The sequence below is a fragment of the Callithrix jacchus genome, chromosome 5 (assembly GCF_049354715.1).
Source record: "Callithrix jacchus isolate 240 chromosome 5, calJac240_pri, whole genome shotgun sequence".
Taxonomy (NCBI): Eukaryota; Metazoa; Chordata; class Mammalia; order Primates; family Cebidae; genus Callithrix; species Callithrix jacchus.
This window is the reverse complement of record NC_133506.1, coordinates 66568898-66586190: the sequence shown is the minus strand read 5'-3', so window position 1 is coordinate 66586190 and position 17293 is coordinate 66568898. Positions and strand designations below refer to the sequence as shown.

General features: G+C 48.2%; 1 protein-coding gene across 2 annotated transcripts in view; it reads right to left on the bottom strand.

Annotated features, from left to right (window-relative positions):
* Positions 1 to 666: 666 nt before the first annotated feature.
* The window catches only part of PRPF8 (pre-mRNA processing factor 8), a 32427-nt gene continuing 15800 nt past the window's right edge, over positions 667 to 17293 (bottom strand). For both annotated transcript variants that reach the window (XM_008996376.5, XM_078372474.1), the window contains 19 exons: positions 10957 to 11204; positions 10662 to 10841; positions 10319 to 10454; positions 10041 to 10210; positions 9748 to 9877; positions 9489 to 9635; positions 9153 to 9313; positions 8680 to 8871; positions 7902 to 8139; positions 7635 to 7763; positions 6696 to 6809; positions 6389 to 6562; positions 5411 to 5604; positions 3598 to 3837; positions 3377 to 3518; positions 1659 to 1799; positions 1382 to 1521; positions 1079 to 1281; positions 667 to 964 (listed from right to left, as the gene is read on the bottom strand). In XM_008996376.5, coding sequence (XP_008994624.1) covers positions 810 to 964; positions 1079 to 1281; positions 1382 to 1521; positions 1659 to 1799; positions 3377 to 3518; positions 3598 to 3837; positions 5411 to 5604; positions 6389 to 6562; positions 6696 to 6809; positions 7635 to 7763; positions 7902 to 8139; positions 8680 to 8871; positions 9153 to 9313; positions 9489 to 9635; positions 9748 to 9877; positions 10041 to 10210; positions 10319 to 10454; positions 10662 to 10841; positions 10957 to 11204 — 3234 coding nt within the window. In that variant the 3' untranslated portion in view covers positions 667 to 809. The remainder of the gene's footprint in view (positions 965 to 1078; positions 1282 to 1381; positions 1522 to 1658; positions 1800 to 3376; positions 3519 to 3597; positions 3838 to 5410; positions 5605 to 6388; positions 6563 to 6695; positions 6810 to 7634; positions 7764 to 7901; positions 8140 to 8679; positions 8872 to 9152; positions 9314 to 9488; positions 9636 to 9747; positions 9878 to 10040; positions 10211 to 10318; positions 10455 to 10661; positions 10842 to 10956; positions 11205 to 17293) is intronic.

The following is a 17293-nucleotide window of genomic DNA, read 5'->3' as shown; positions in this document are numbered from 1 at the left end:
CGAGGGAAGGAGGCGTGTAGAAGGGAGATCGTGCCCTAGACCCCTGGGCCCGTCCTTCCACCCCCAAGGTCACAGGAAGCAGGACAGCCACTTTCCAGCCAGGCACCAGGAGCTGAGCTCAGGGCTGCCTGTGGTCACTTGAGTGGAGCCCTCCCCACAGGCCCGATCCAGGCTCCGCCCCCGTGTTTGGAGTCATGGGGACAACTTGGCAGCAGCGCGCTCAGGGCCAGAGGTGACAGATAGGCGGCGGATCACTGGCCTCCGCGCGGCCGTACACAAACTGCCTGCCTGTGTGCTTGTTTTCCTGACCAGGAGTGACCGGAAAGCTTACAGGGCTGGGCTGGACACCCCAGCACTCAGCACAAGCCACGGAGCTCGGAGACCTGGGAAAAGGCAGCGCTGGCACAGCTGTGGAAGGGAGGTGAGGCCTTCCAGTGCTGTGTTGTCGGGAACCAACCAGGAAGCAGTGAAAGCCCCGCCCCACCGCAGGTCTCCACCCAGTCCAGGGGGGTCTCTAGCCCCAAGCCCCTAATAGGGAGGTAGGGGCCTCAACTCCCCGTCACCACGGCTGGGCCCAGCATCTTGCTGCCACCTGTCCTGCCACCTGTCAGACCTAAATCCAGAATCTGAGTTCAGGGGGAAAAAAAACCAGCCCCCAAACTCCTATTTATACAAAATTTATTACTGTATTTTATTCAGGATGAGGCCATCAAGAAGTCAACAATACAATAAGTGCACACAGAGGGAAAGGGCCAAGCTGCTGAATGTCACCAGCCTGCAGAAGGCTGAGGCAGGGGGCAGGGAAGCGACTAGGCATACAGGTCCTCCCTGTCGGCAGAGTACACCTCCCCCTCCTGCAGGAGGGCAAAGTTGAGGAAGTGGGAGGGTCTGTGCACCTCGTGGTAGAACTCTTTGGGGTTCGCCAGCTGCAGCTCGTACTTCATGTTGGGGTCATGCCGAACGCCTTAGGGAAGAAGGGAACATCAGATGTTAACGGGCCCTCTGCCTCATGCAGCCAGCCGGTCCCTAAGCATGCAGGGCAATGGCCTCACATACCCCTAGCGCCACCCCCACTTACCCATGAAGTTGTAGTTCCATGAGGACTGGGCAGGGACCATGAAGAAGCCGAGGAAGCGGTCAGACAGCAGCATCTGGACCCGCTCGTAGTGCGAAGGCAGGTAGCCCTTGGGGTTGTTGCCCTTGTCTGTGTTCTGGCGGCCCCATTCGTAGCCACTGGGGGTCAGCTTGTAGGCCGTCAGTGTACAGGAGCCTGGAGTGAAGCTGGGGGAGGGCGAGGACACACAGCAGCTCAGGCCACGTTCTGGGCCCCGGCCTGCAGTCCCTGCACCACCGCACTCCTCCTGAGGAAGCCCAAGCCCACCTGCACGTGATGATAATGGTCTTCTCGCCATCCCAAGATGGGTTGTCAGCCATGATCTTGGCGTGGGTGGTGACATCCTGGGGTGACAACTGTGGGGACTCATTGGGCTGAGTGTGGATCCAGCCTAAGGGTTCCATCTCCTGTAGGCAAAGTAGTAGAGAGCTGTTCAGAATCGCATCCACAGACAGGAATTGCACCCACGAGGGTAGCACACCTGACTTGAGGGCCAGGAAGCCCCAGCTCTTCCACACTTCCAAGCTCCATCACCGCCACTCACCTTGAGGTACTCGTGCTGGGGCAGCTGGCCAGGCAGGTGCACAGTCTGGTGGGTGCCCCACTGTGGCACCATCACGATGCAGCGGATCTCCTTCACCTGCGGGTTATCTGGTGGGCTCACCCCATAGAGGTACCCTGCGATCTAGAGACAAAGGGGTCCGGAACCAAAAGGCTTCTTAGCACCAGCTCCGAGTTGGAACTGCAGCCCTGTTTCCTTCCTTCCCCCAAGAATGAGGACAGAGTTTCTTAAAACGTGATCAGAACCCCGTCTGAATCAGCCAGGCGCGCTTGTTCAAAATGTCAAACATGGACCTTATCTCAGACTCACCACATCAGAATTGCCCGAGTGTGGTCCAGGGATCTGCACTGCTTACAGCTTCCCAGCTGATTATTAAGTACAGTGTTCGTAAGCAAATGAGCATACAAACATACAGCCCAATGTACTTTCACAAGCTGAAAACATCTGGAAAACCAGCACTTGGTGGTATTTTTAGTTTTACATTTCCAACAAAGAGGATCTGTTTACTATAAACTCACCCACACAGGATATTAACAATCTTTTCAAATTTGCCAACCTGATGGCCACAAAATAGTGGGTTTGAGATGGAGTCTCGCTTTGTCGACAAGTCTGGAGTGCAGTGTGCGATCTCGGCTCACTGCAACCTCCACCTCCTGGGTTCAAGTAATTCTCCTGCCTCAGCCTCCCAAGTAGCTGGGATTATAGGCGCCCAATGTGCCCGGCTAATTTTCATATTTTAAATAGAGACAGGGTTTTGCCATGTTGGCCAGGCTAGTCTTGAACTCCTGACCTCAGCTGATCCACCTGCCCCCAGCCCAAAATGGTGTTTTATAAACTCCTGTAGGCAGAGTAGTAGAGAGCAATATATATGAATATCCCTGATACACTAGTAAAGTTAAGCGTCTTTTCTCTTTTTTTGAAGCAGGGTATCACTGTAACCCAGGTTAGTGGGCACTGGCACGATCTCAGCTCACTACAACCACCACCTTCCAAGCTCAGGTGATCTTCCCACCTCAGTCTCCTAAGTAGCTGACGTTACAGGTGTGCGCCACCAAGCCTGGCTAGTTTTTCTATTTTTTTTTTTTTTTTTTTTTTTTTGGAGAGACAGTGTTTTGTCACATTGACCAGGCTGGTCTCGAACTCTTGGGCTCAAGAGATCTGCCTGCCTCAGCCTCCCACAATGCTGGGATTACAGTCATGAGCCACTGCGCCTAGCCTCTTCTTTTTCCTTTGTTAGAGACAGAGACTGGGTCTTGCTGTTCCCCAGGCTGGAGTGCAGGGGCACCATCTAAGCTCACTGCTTAGACTGCCTGGGTTCAAGTGACCTCAGCCTCCTGAGATGGGACTACAGCCACATGCTTTTTTTTTTGTAAGAATAGGGTCTTGAACTTAACCTGTGCTTAAGCAATCCACCTGCCTTGGCCTCCCAACAAGTTGGGATTACAGGCATGAGCCACCACACATGCCTGGTCAGGAATTTTCTGACTAAGTGCCAATACTACATTTACTACCTTCTTCTCTCAACTTCCACAGCTTTTAATATCTCACGGGGGCCAGAACCCTGCTTGCTGTTCTCCTTGTATAATTACTCATCCATGAATCTTGAAACCAGCATCTCAAGTCCCTAACCATCTCAGGTCTGTGTTTCAGGCACAACGTGTTAGGCGCACACTGTGGCCTCGCAGGGTCCACCTACTCACTTGGGCCCGAAGGTCAGATATGCAGATGAACTTCTTAAGCACATTCTTGGGAAGGATGTAGGTATAGCCCGTCTCCTTGATGTCATCAGATGAAACATAGATGTGATTGGTCCTTAGGTGCAGGTTGGCAGCAGAGATGGCCCTAAACGCAGGTAGGGAACATCAGCACCAGCAGTAGTGCCAGCGGCCTTTCCATCCCCATGTGTTGCCCTTCACAGTACCTGACCCTCCACTCAGTCTTGGATGAGAAAGTCTGGGTCTCATAGTTGCTGGTGGTGGAGGTGATGATCTCATCGCCATGCTTGTTGACAGTGCGAGTCTGGGTGGCAGTCAGCTGCGACTGTTCCTTGGTCTGCTTCTCAATCTCAGCGATTTGCTGCCGCTGCTGTGATGGTGCCGAGATCTCCATACCCAGGATGATGTCTCGAATTTCCGACTGTGTCAGTGACGCCACGTTCACACTGTGGGGATGGTGTGGGTCATATCACAAGGATCCCTCCCCCTGGTCACTTCTGCCTCAGTGGAAAGGATTAACTTGGTAGGGCAGGGCAGCCTATATTCGTGCCCCAGACAGTCCGCCAGTGCTGCTTCCATAGGAAGTGTGAGATGGACGTGCACTAACGCTTCCAAGAGTTGTCAGACCCAAGAGGGCAGCAGGCTGCATGTGCCCCTTCCCACTGTTTGGCATCCATACACCCCCGCTTCCTTGACCAAAACAATGCTCTGGAGTGGAACAATTCTCAGAAATGGAAACCCCGGAAACCCTACAATACTGGCTCTTAATCAGAGGTGGTACTGTCAGTAACCCTAGGAGGTACTTGGAAATCTATGGACAGCTTCGGCTGCCACAAAGGGAGAGTGGAGGAAGGTGTATGTGCGTTGGCAGCAGTCTCCAACACTTAGGGTCTCGGATGTTAAAACTTATCATGTATGGACAGTAAAGAAATGCCCTGCTCTGGCTGGGCACGGTGGCTCACAAGGTCAGGAGTTCAAGACTGGCATGACCAACATGGTGAAACCCCATCTCTACTAAAAATTTAAAAAATTATCTGGGCATGGTGGTGGGCGCCTGTTATCCCAACTACTCAGGAGGCTGAAGCAGGAGAATCACTTGAACTTGGAAAAGGTGCAGGCTGCAGTGAGCTGAGATCACACCACTGCACTCCAGCCTGGGCAACAGAACAACACCCCATCTCAAAAACAAAGGAACTACCCTTCTCAAAATGGCAAGTGCCTCCACTGAGAAATAGCCAAGAGAGTTTAGCTGAAACCATAAAACACGGACGCCTTCCCATACTATTGGAAGACACTGCCAATCTCTTTTCTATGAGACTAAGATAATTTCTTTCCTTTTTTTGATATAGGGTCTCGCTCTGTCATCCAGGCTGGAGTACAGTGCCACAATCATGGCTCACTGCAGCCTCAAACTCCCATGCCCAAGAAAGCTTCCCGTCTCAGCCTCCAAGAAGCTGGGACTACCAGCATGCACCACCACACCTAAGGATTAATTTTTTTCTTTTGTATAGATGGGGTGAGTCTGTTTTGTTGATCAGGCTGATTTTCAACTCCTGGCTCATGCAATCCTCCCACCCTGGCCTCCCAAACTGCTGGAATTACTAATGTGAATACTCAAGCCTAGCCAAGATAATTTCTTGAGAAACGTTTTTTTCCTTTGAGACAGTCTCGCTCTTGTCACCCAGGCTGGGGTGCAGTGGCATGATCTCAGCTCACTACAACCTCCACCTCCCGGGTTCCAGTGATTCTCTTGCCTCAGCCTCCCAGGCTGGAATTACAGACACATGCCACCACGCCCGGCTAATTTTTGTATTTTTAGTAGAGACAGGGATTCACCATGTTGGTCAGGCTGGTTTTGAACTCCTGACCTCAAATGATCTGCCTGGCTGGCCTCCCAAAGTGCTGGGATTACAGGCATGAGCCACTGAGCCCCGCCTTCTTGAGAAAATTCTAAGCCTAACTCCTTCAAATCCCCAGAAACCATACATAGGCCTGCTGTCTCCAATCACCACTGCTCACTTGTTCTTCTTGCCATAGTCTGCCAAGATCAGATCCTTGAGCTGCACCTCGACCTTGATCCACTCTTCGTCAGTCAGGGTGGGCCAGATGTGGTGTGGTTCTGTAATGGTAGTCTTGTCTGGCTTCAGGATCACTTTTGCCCGGTCATTGTTTACATGCAGGGCACGGAGAATCAGGATGAGACGGGAGAAGGCCTGGGAAGAGATTTGAAAGGGTCGGTAAATCAGCTTGAAGCTCTCCCACTTTAATCCTAACCTTTCACAAAACTCAAGAATTTTTTTTTAAGAGTCTTACTCGAACTCCTGACCTCGTCATCTGCAAATCTCGGCCTCCCAAAGTGCTGGGATTACAGGCATGAGCCACTGCATCCACCTTTTTTTTTTTTTTTTAAAGTAGAAATGGGGTTTCACCATGTTGGTCAGGCTGGTCTCGAACTCCTGACCTCATGATCTGCCCACTTTGGCCTCCCAAAGTGCTGGGATTCCAGGTGTGAGCCACTGCACCTGACCCTGATTTTTTTTTTTTTTTTTGAGATGGTGTTTTACTCTTTTTACCCAGGCTGGAGTGCAATGGTGCGATCTCGGCTCACCGCAACCTCCGCCTCCTGGGTTCAGGCAATTCTCCTGCCTCAGCCTCATGAGTCGCTGGGATTACAGGCACGTGCCACCATGCCCAGCTAATTTTTTTGTATTTTGAGTAGAGACGGGGTTTCAACATGTTGACCAGAATGGTCTCGATCTCTTGACCTCGTGATCCACCTGCCTCGGCCTCCCAAAGTGCTGGGATTACAGGTTTGAGCCACCGCGCCTGGCCGTGACCCCGATTTTTAACTTTAAGGTCTTAACCCTTCATGAGTTAACAGAGTTCCCACAATCCAGAGGCTAAAAATGTGAAAATGGCAAAAACCTAAGACACAGATCTTCTCCTAATCCTAAATCCGCTCCTCCTACAGGAATCTTCTCTTCCCAAGGTTCATACCGTATAAGACGAAATAGTTTTGAGCCAGTCATCATAGAGGTTGAATAGAACCATCTGAGGTTCAGTGGCTTTAAGGATGAGATCCCCAAACTTTTCCACCTTGAGACACGCCTGGAAAGGGAGCTGGAGCTCCGATCCTTTGATGACGATATTGGGGAAATCCAGCAAGTGCACCTAAGACAAGATCAAGTCCAAGCTTAGAAACAGCCTCAAGGTCTCAGGTCTCTTTTCTTCTACCTCCCGCTTACCTCCAGGGGTCCAGCAGGCCCTTCCTGGTGACAATGATGTACCCCACCCACCCTCTTACCTCCAGTGGGTCCAGCATGCCCTTCCTGGTGACAATGATCTGCTTGGGCTGCTCCTCCACAGGCAGAGATCGGATCAGGGCAGCCACCTCCTCAGCTGTCTTCCACTTAGCCAACTTAAAAGCAACAGACAAAATGGAAATTTAATCTCCACCCTCCCAGATCAACTAGAACAGAAATGTTTCTATTGAACACTGATGTTAATTAAATGTTAGGCACTTAGAAGGCAGAAAGAGTACCAAATGGCCTTGTCTAAAGGGCGTTTTTCAACTAGGTATCTTTCAACAAGATAATGCCACAAGCTGGCATATGAGTATGTGCTAAACAATATACTGTATTACAGAGTTTAGGAACAAAAGAAATTAATGCTACTACAATCAGAAAAAGCTGCACAAAAATGTGTCTTAAGGAGTGACTGATTAACAGAGCAAAAGGAGTTCATTCTAGAAAGAAAAATACAAGCAAAGCCACAGATGTGGAGATGAGCGTCAGGGGCTGGGGATACTAAGATCCTGGACTGAGTCGAAGATAAAACATGCCATAAATGTAAAGAAGAGAAACTGGCTGGACAGATACAGCCCAGCCAGATAGTGAACATCTAGGAAGCTGAAGAAGAGTTAATTCAGCAAGAGTTCTGAGGTAGAGAAGAGATCTGGATCAAATGGATATTTCCAGAATATCCGTTGCCTTTAGAAAAGTGATTGATAGCCCTGTTTGAGAAAGGTTAGAACTTCAGGAAACAGACCAGCTGGAAGGGAATGAAGCAGCTGGTCCACTCTTGGGCCTCCTACAGAATACTTCCCAAGTGATTTAGGGAATAAGTTCAAATGACACATTCTCAGTCGTGACTACCCTGTCCACACCAATAACTACTACCCTGTCCACACCACGGATAAGGGGCAATGTGGCTCCACGGCCTCTTCATCTTTAAACCTGCTCACCTGCCCCAAACGCTTTTGTCCAGCCCACACGGACGTGTGGATGATCTTGAGGAACAGCTGCCCTGTGCGTGGGTTGAAGATGAAGATGGCACCATTGATGGGCTTGGTTGTCAAGTTCCCTTCAAAGGTCTAGAGAAGGACGCATTCATGAGCATGGCCTACACACCACCATCCTGCCTTCACCCCAGCATATGTCCACAATTAGCCTGTTACCCTCCCACAGGCAGACACAGAGCCCCACACGCATACACTGCTTTGAACACTCACCTTGTGAATAGTCACTCTGTAGACATTGGTATCATCCACAAACCAGATAATCTGGTTGGAGAAGAGCTCACCATAGTTCTGGGACGACAAGTAAGGTTCCGTGGGCTCAGACGAATAGAGCTGCAGGCCCTTGCGGATCCGTTCACGTAACACATACAGGGCAGGGTTTGCCTTCATGATCTTGGCCATGGCCTGCTGTATGAGAGGCTTGCTTCCTGGGAACCAGTTTCCATAGGCACTGTGAGGGTAAAGGGTCAAGGCAAGTTAAGACCAGGCTGATAGCCCCAGGAACAAGACAAACCACAACTCAATGGAGAAAGAAAGACAGTTGGCCAGGCTGACAATACTCTGCTGGTGTACATATAGGCTGGGAGAAGGGAGTCAGTGACCCACGGGAGGAAGGGGCCAAATTTCCTCTCACTCAGACAAAGAAAAAAAGTATGACTGCATTAAAGTATGGGACTAATGGAGAACACATTTTTTTTTAGAGACAGAGTCTCGCTCTGTGGGCCAGGCTGGAGTATAGTGGCATGATCTTCGCTCACTGCAACCTCTGCCTCCCAAGTTCAAGCAATTCTCCTACCTCAGCCTCCTGAGTAGCTGGGACTACAGGGGCAGACCACCACGCCTGGCTAATTATTTGTATTTTAGTAGAGATGGGGTTTCACCATGTTGCCCAGACTGGTCTCAAACTCAGGCAATCCTCCCACCTCAGGCTCCCGAAGTGCTGGGATGACAGATGTGAGCTACTGCGCCACGGTTCTGGGTCTCAACTCACCTGTGCAAGTTATAGGCCAGGTCAATGGCAATGAGCACACCTGTGGGCGAAGGGTAGATACTCATGTTGTCTGTGGTGTAGTCCAAGAACTTGGCCCGGGCGTAGCGCTCAATGTCATGGGAATCGTAGTCCCCCCAGCGCAACTGGATGTCAATCCAGTATTTCTGGGTGGTGGTGCTGTCCATCACATCCCTGAGGATGAAGAGGGCTCAAGCTTCTAGAAAACCATGCTCATAACCCATGTCCCCAGAACCACAGACTTCCTCATCACTTATATCCCAAAACCATCCCACCCACCCCACCAAGTTGTTCCAGATCAGCAAGACCCCAGAGGGTCAGCAGATCTGACTAAGGGTATTGACAGGCTCCCAGTTTGAGAAAGGCAGACAGGGCCAATTCCTCAAGTAGCAGTGCTGGAAGAACAGTCAAACTAAAGTTCCCAGATTCCTAGGGCTGTGGCCTGAGGCCCTTACTTGGAGTCAGCCAGCAATGAGGGCCGGGAGACATTCCACTTATAGGAAGCAAAGAGCAGGATATCCGCACAGGACGAGTTCATCTTATATGACTTTCGGGGATGTATTGTTTCCTTTTGTACTGTCTCAATTTCCAGTGCATCAAGTTCCTGGTCAAACACCTGAAGCAAAAGATGTAGAGATGAAGGCTTGTCAGGAAAGCCCAATGAGAACGAGAGTGTGCAGATTTCAGATGAGGCAATGGGAATCTCATCCTCAGAGCTTCCAGCATGAATTTCCCATATCAAGAGAGCAAGCCAGGCTGACTTCTGATGGCACCCCTTGATCCCAGCCAACCTGACATAAGTCCATGACGATGCTCTCATGGATCTTCTGCCACAGGTGAGCTCGGAAGATCTGGATGAGTGAGATCTTCAGCGTGGGGATCTTGCCATGCATGAAGATGCCCGTCAGGTCGAGCTGCACCTGAAAGCCTACATACACCTGGCAGGAAAGACAGTGTGACATCAGAGATTGAGACTCGGGCGCTCGTGACATAACCCAGGAGAAACAACTGTTTTCAGCTTCCCATCTCCAGTCTACCAGTCACACTCACATTGGCTCGATTGATGGTTGGGGACCACCAGAGGGTGAATCTACGATTGGGAATCTGGTTCAACCCTGATCGCTGAGCATTAGTTAGCTTCTTCCACTTCATAGACTCCTCAAAGCCACTGGCCTTCTCCCTGGGGAGCAAGAGAACCAGGTGAGGTGATATCCTTCCAGCTCCCAGCACACAGCTGACCTCCTGGAGGTGGCTGTCTGGGAAACACCACAGAAGACCACGGAGGCACACAAGAGACGAGCTCAAAGGGCTGTGACAGGTCTCTCTGAGAGGAGAATCCTCACCAGAAAAGCCCCTCCCAGGTAGGGAAGTAAGTGCCCTTGAAGAGCGTGTGTTCTAGAATGCCTTCCACACCGCCCAGGGCCTGGATCATGTCTGTACGGTAGTTGTTCAGGTTCCAGAGCTTCCCATCATGCCGCTGGTGTGTCCACCAGAACGGATTCTGCTTCAAAACCTAAAAGGCAAGGCAGGCACGGTCAAGTTTCTGGGTGCCCACTGCCCCAAGTTTCCGGGACAGCCATGGATTTTCCTGATTCAGGGAAAATCTACTCCCGCCACATACCTGATACTGCTTAAAGTCAGTTCTGACACGCCAGCCCTTATCATAAGCCAGTGTGTGCCGATCCTTCTGGAAGAGGGTATTGATTCGAGGAATGCCACGATCCCATGAATCTTCTAGGTCTTCTAAAGTCAGCCGTCTTCCAAGAAAGAAAGATTAAAGTCAAAACACTTTCTCATATCAAGAGCTCAACACTCCTTCCTAGCCAAAAATAATCAGGGTCAGGAGTAGAACCAGCCTCTCACCCCCATAAAAACATGGCATGCTTTAGGCCTGAACTCCACACAAGGTTCAAAGGCCACCTCCTGCCCCTGCCCCATGGTTGGCATGCCCTCTAGGTGCCCACCTGTTCTGAGCGATGGCCTCCTGCCTCTTGAGTGCATACTCAGCCCAAACCCGCTGGGAATCAATGAACTCACTTTCCCATGGCTGTATGTAGCGGTACAAGTTGGGAATCAGTTGGTCTTCCTCATGGCTCATTCCTGAACGGAAGTGTGTGATACCTACATCTGTCTGCTTGGACCACCTGTTTGGGGATACAACCAAGATGAGAGAAAAAATAAAGCCTAAGACTAAAGAAATACCCAATTCCCTTAGGGCCTGAGCAACAGGACTTAGAAACAGGTGTAACCAGGCTGTACCTGAGGTCGGACTGGGGGATGAGCACGTGACCCATGGAGAGCATGCCGAGTCCACCCAGCTCCTTAGGGGTGTAGAACACAACTGGGGGGAACCGACTTGGCATCTTGGAGTTGAGTCCAATCTTGATACGTGTCTGGATCTTGTTCTCACACTTCACCAGCAAGTCCAAGAGCTCTTGGGTGTTCACCACAGCCTCCCGAAAGTATGTCATGAGGCCAATGAGAGCTGTATTCCACTTATTCACAATCTAAAGACAGTAGGAAAAAAAGCAAATGACAGATGGGCCAGGGGCGGGGAGGGTGGAGACAACCTGACCCAGTTAGTTTTATCCCTACTACTCAAGAAAGATTTGAGTTCAACATCATTAGTCACTAGGGAAATAGAAAGCAAAACCACAATGAGGCTGGGTGCAGCGGCTCATGCCTATAATCCCAGCACTTTGGGAGGCCAAGGTGAGAGAACTGCTTGAGCCCGGGAGTTGGAGACCAGCCTGGGCGACATAGGAAGACCCTATTCAGTAGGCTGAGATGCTAGGATCGCTTCAGGCCAGGAGTTACAGGCTGCATGAGCCATGATCATACCACTGCACTCCAGCCTAGGAGACACATGACTGTCTCAAAAGAAAAGAGAGAAAAGAGAAAGCAAAATACTTTTTTTTTTAGGCAAACAAAAAGCAAAGCCTTTTGGGCCAGGTGCAGTGACTCATGTCTTTAATAATAATACCAGCACTTTGGGAGGCCAAGGTGGGTGGATAACCTGTGGTCAGCAGTTTTGAGACCAGCCTGGCCAACATGGCAAAACCCCTTCTCTACTAGAAGTAAATACAAAAATTAGCCGGGTATGGTGGCAGGCACCTGTAGTCCCAGCTACTCGGGAGGCTGAGGCAGGGAGAACTGCTTGAACCCAGGAGGCAGAGGTTGCAGTGAGCCAAGATTGTACCATTGCACCCCAGCCTGAGCGACAGAGTGAGACACTGTCTCCCAAAAAAAAAAAAAAAAAAGAAAACCAAAAGAAAAAGGACACCAGATGGAGCTATACAAAGTAGTGAAGAACACCAGAAATAGTAATTACGTGGTTAAAATGTAAAAGATATTTTTTCTCATTTTGCAATTTCTATAAAAGATAAAGGCTGTTTAAAGCAAAAAGAGTAAAAATATTGTAGCACTTATAATTCATGTACAATTAAAACATTATGACAAAAATACTACTAAGAGTGGGAGTGGAAGTTAAAGTGTACCTTGTAAGGCTCTTGTATTATATGTAAAGTGATTGGCAGTAGATTAATGGTCACAGATCACCGTAAATGAGGGATGTATACTATAAACCTCAGAGCAAACAGTAAGGAAAAACCATGTAGCCAAATAAATGAAAAGTGGAGATAAATTAGAATCACAAAACAACTGAATTCAGAAGGCAAGAAAAGGGAAAACAGAAAGAATGAAACAAAAAAAAGATGGATAAGATGGTAGATATAAACTGAACTACAATGCTACACTGAGAGCATTGTAACTTAACCTTAATTGAGATATTTATACCATATTTGTGCAGTAAACACTATCAAATTAGATTAAATAAAAATCAGGCACGCTGGCTCACAGCTGTAATCCAGCACTTTAGGTGGCTGAGGAGGGTCTTGGGGTCAGGAGTTCGAGACCAGCCTGGCCAGCATGGTGAAATTGTTTCTACTAAAAATACAAAAATTAGCTGGGCGTGGTGGCACATACCTGTAGTCTTAGCTATTTGGGAGACTGAGGCAGGAGAATCACTTGAATCTGGCAGGCGGAGGTTGCAGTAAGCCAGTATCGCACCACTGCACTCCAGCCTGCCTGGGTGACAGAGTGACAGACTCCAACTCAAAAAAAAAAACAGGCCGGGCATGGTGGCTCACGCCTGTAATCCCATCACTTTGGGAGGCCAAGGCAGGTGGATCATGAGGTCAAGAGATCAAGAACATCCTGGCCAACATGGTGAAACCCCGTCTCTAGTCTCTACTAAAAGTACAAAAAATTAGCCTGGTGTGGTAGTGCGTGCCTGTTGTCCCAGCTACTTGGAAGGCTGAGGCAGGAGAATTGCTTGAAACCAGAAAATGGAAGTTGCAGTGAGCCAGGATCGTGCCACTGCACTACTCCAGCCTGGCAAAAGAGGGAGACTCTGTCTCAAAAAAAAAAAAAACCCACACACCAAGATCCAACTATATGCTGTCTATAAGAAATAAACTTTAATTACAAAGACAGATTAACAATAAAAAGATGGAAAAATACACCCACGCAAACACAAAACAAAGCTGGTGTGGCACTACTGATATAAGACGAAGACTTCAGACGATAGAATACTATCAGGAATACAGAGGAACATTCGATTTAATAAAGTAGTCCATTCAGAAGACATGGTAATTCTAAATACCTTATGTAACCAAAAACAGACTCTCAAAAAAAAATGATGGACCTGAAAGAAAAAACAAACCCACAGCTGTAGCTGGAGGTAACTCTTTCTCTTTATGGAGACAGGGTCTTGCTCTGTTGCCCAGGCTGGAGTGCAATGGTGCTATCTCCACTCACTGCAAACTCCACCTCCCAGGGTCAAGAGACTCCCAAGTAGCTGGGACTATAGGCGCATACCAACACATCCAGCTAATTTTTGTATTTTTTTGTAGAGATGGGGTTTCGCTATGTTGCCCAGGCTGGTCTTGAACTCCTGGGCTCAAGCAATCCATCAGCCTCAGCCTCCCAAAGTGCTGCAATTACTAGAGATTAATACTCCTCAGTAATTGACACAAGTATACTGAAAGTATCACAAAGGATATAGAAGACTTGAGAAATATAACCAATTGACTGAACCTAACATCTGTAAAACACTCTACCTAAATAGCAGAATACAAATTAACAGATCTTTTCAAGTATACATAGGTCAGTCACCAAGATAGACTATATGCTAGGACACTAAAAAAATTCAGTCTCAGCCAGGTGCAGTGGCTCACGCCCGTAATCCCAACTCTTTGGAAGGCTGAGGCGAGAGGACTGCTTGAGCCAAGAGTTTGAGGCAACAGAGCGAGACCCCACCTCTAAATTAATTAATTATTATTTTTTGAGATTGTGTCTCGCCCTGCCACCCAGGCTGAAGTGCAGTGGCAGGATTTTGGCTCACTACAACCTCCACCTCTTAGGTTCAAGTGATTCTCCTGCCTCAGCCTCCCGAGTAGCTGGGACTACAGGCAAGTGCCACCATACCTGGCTAATTTTTTTCTATTTTTAGTAGAGAAAGGGTTTCACTGTGTTAGGATGGTCTCAAACTCCTGACCTCAGGTGATCCGCTCCCCTTGGCCTCCCAAAGTGCTGGGATTACAGGTGTGAGCCACCACCCCCAGCCCTAAATTAATTAATACATTTTTTCTTTTAATTTTTTTTCTTTTTTTCAGGTGTCAAGATACCCGATAATTAATATATTTTTAAAAACTAAGATTGGCCGGGCACGGTGGTTCACGCCTATAATCCCAGCACTTTGGGAGGCTGAGGCGGGTGGATCACAAGGTCAAGAGATTGAGACCATCCTGGTCAACAAGGTGAAACCCTGTCTCTACTAAAAATACAAAAATTAGCTGGGCACAGTGGTGTGCGCCTGTAGTCCCAGCTACTCGGGAGGCTGAGGCAGAATTGCTTGAACCCAGGAGGCGGAGGTTACAGTGAGCCGAGATCGTGCCATTGCATTCCAGTCTGGGTAACAACAGCGAAACTCGTCTCAAAAAAAAACCTAAGATCAGACAGAACATGTTTCCTAACCATAATGGAATCAAACTAGAAACTAACAAGGAAAGCCCCCCAAATATATAAACAGTATAATTCTAAACAACCTATGGTGAAATATGAACTCATAACTCATAAGGGAAATTAGAATATACTTTTTTGGGGGGGCGATGGAGTCTCACTCTGTCACAAGGCTGGAGTGCAGCGGCACAATCTGCTCTCTGCAACCTCTGCTTTCCAGGTTCAAGCAATTCTCCTGCCTCAGCCTCCCAAGTAGCTTGGGAGTACAGGTGCACACCACCACATCCAACTAAGTTTTGCATTTTTAGCAAAGACGGGGTTTCGCCATGTCGAAGTGCTGGGATGACAGGCGTGAGCCACCGCACCCCACCTAGAATATACTTTTAACTGAATACAAATGAAAACGCAACATATTAAAACGTGAGAAATGCAAGTAAAGCAATGCTGAGAGGAATATTTATAGATGTTAATAATTCTATCAGAAAAAGAGACAAGTAGGGACATGGATTAACCTGGAAACCATCATTCTCAGCAAACTGACACAAGAACAGAAAATCAAACACTGCATGTTCTCACTCATAGGCGGGTATTGAACAATGAGAACACATGGACACAGGGAAGGGAACATCACATACTGGGGTCTGTTGTAGGGGAATAGGAGAGGACAGTGGAGAGTAGGGAGGCTGGGGAGGGATTACAGGGGAAGAAATGCCCGATACAGGTGACGGGGAGGAAGGCAGCAAATCACACTGCCAAGTGTGTACCTATGCAACAATCTTGCATGTTCTTCACATGTACCCCAAAAATTAAAATGAAATAAAAAATATTAAAAAAAAGAAAAAGAGACAAGTCCAAAATTGATCATCTGATCTTTTACCTCAATAGAACTAGCAAAGGGAAGGATATGATAAGAGAAGAAAGCAATGCAGTAAGGCCAGGCACGCTGGCTCAACCTATAATCCCAGCCCGTTGTGGGTGGATTACCTGAGCTCTGGAATTCAAGACCAGCCTGGGCAACATGGCAAAACTCTGTCTTTACCAAAAATACGAAAAAAAAAAAAAAAAAAACCCAACATAGTGGCACGTGCCTGGGAGGCTACTTGGGAGGCTAAGGTGAGAGGGTCTCCTGAGCCTGGGAGGCAGAGGTTACTGTGAGCTGAGCCTGCACCACTGCACTCCAATCAGGGTCACAGAGACCCAGCTTCAAAAACAAAATCAATGTAACAAAAAAAGAAAAAACATAAAAATTAATGAAACCAAAGCTGTCTGACAAGCTCAATTGAAAAAAAAGGCAGCAGCTGGGCACAGTGGCTCATGCCTGTAATCCCAGCACTTTGGAAGGCCAAGGCAGGTGGATCACCTGAGGTCAGGAGTTTGAGACCACCCTGGCCAACGTGCTGAAACCGTTTCTACTAAAAATACAAATATTAGCCAGGCATGGTGGCTCACTCCCATAATCACAGCTACTCGGGAGGCAGAGGTAGGATAATCGCTTGAACCCAGGAGGCGGAGGGCTTGAACCCAGGAGGCGGAGGTTGCAGTGAGCCAAGATCAAACCACTGTACTCCAGCCTGGGTGACAGGGCGAGACACCATCTCAAAAAAAAAAAAAAAGACAGCAAACCACAAAATACCAAATGATACAGTCAAGACTTTAAGGCAAAAAATGTCTTCTGAACAATTATGGAAATAAAAGCGTGCATTGGCTGGAGTTACCATAGAAATCTGCCTTGAGCAAATAGTATTCAGACAAGCAAGGAGAAAGGACTGCATGGTGAGAGAACAGCTCAAACGCAATCACGAAAGCTCAACTGAGCATCTAGCAGTCCACAGGATGAGACAAGCATGGCACATCTACCCAAGGAGGGCCAGTGGCCAGGATGGGCTAGACAGTGGGTGAAGGAAGCCAACAACTCCCAGCAGGCTTAGTAAATTCTCTAACTGCACTTGGAATTGCTGATGTGTGTAACAGAACACGGCAGTTCTGCTGCAGTTACCAGTGCTCCCTGAAGGGGAGGAAGTATAAATTCCTGAGGAGTCCAGTGTTACTTTATTATTATAGCAGAAATTCCCAGGAAACAAGGGGAGGCAGGAAGGAAAATAGTATTTATTCAGGTCTACGTGAACTAGACACCATGTAAGAAATTTATATATATCTTTTAAGTCTTCATAAAAAAACAAATTATAAGGCCAGGCATGGTGGCTCCCACTTGTAATCCCAGCACTTTGGGAGGCTGAGGTGGGTGGATCACCTGAGGTCAGGAGTTCAAGACCAGCCTGGCTAACATGGTGAAACCCCCATCTAAAAAAAAAAAACAAAGAAAGTTATAGAATTTGCCCATGACATAGCTTTTTAAACACATTTTTAAAAAATCTATCTTATTTTATATTATTTGTTTTTTATTTATTTATTTTATTTATTTATTTATTTTTGAGACAGAGTTTCGCTCTTGTTACCCAGGCTGGAGTGCAATGGCGCGATCTCGGCTCACCGCAACTTCCACCTCCTGGGTTCAGGCAATTCTCCTGCCTCAGCCTCCTGAGTAGCTGGGATTACAGGCACGCGCCACCATGCC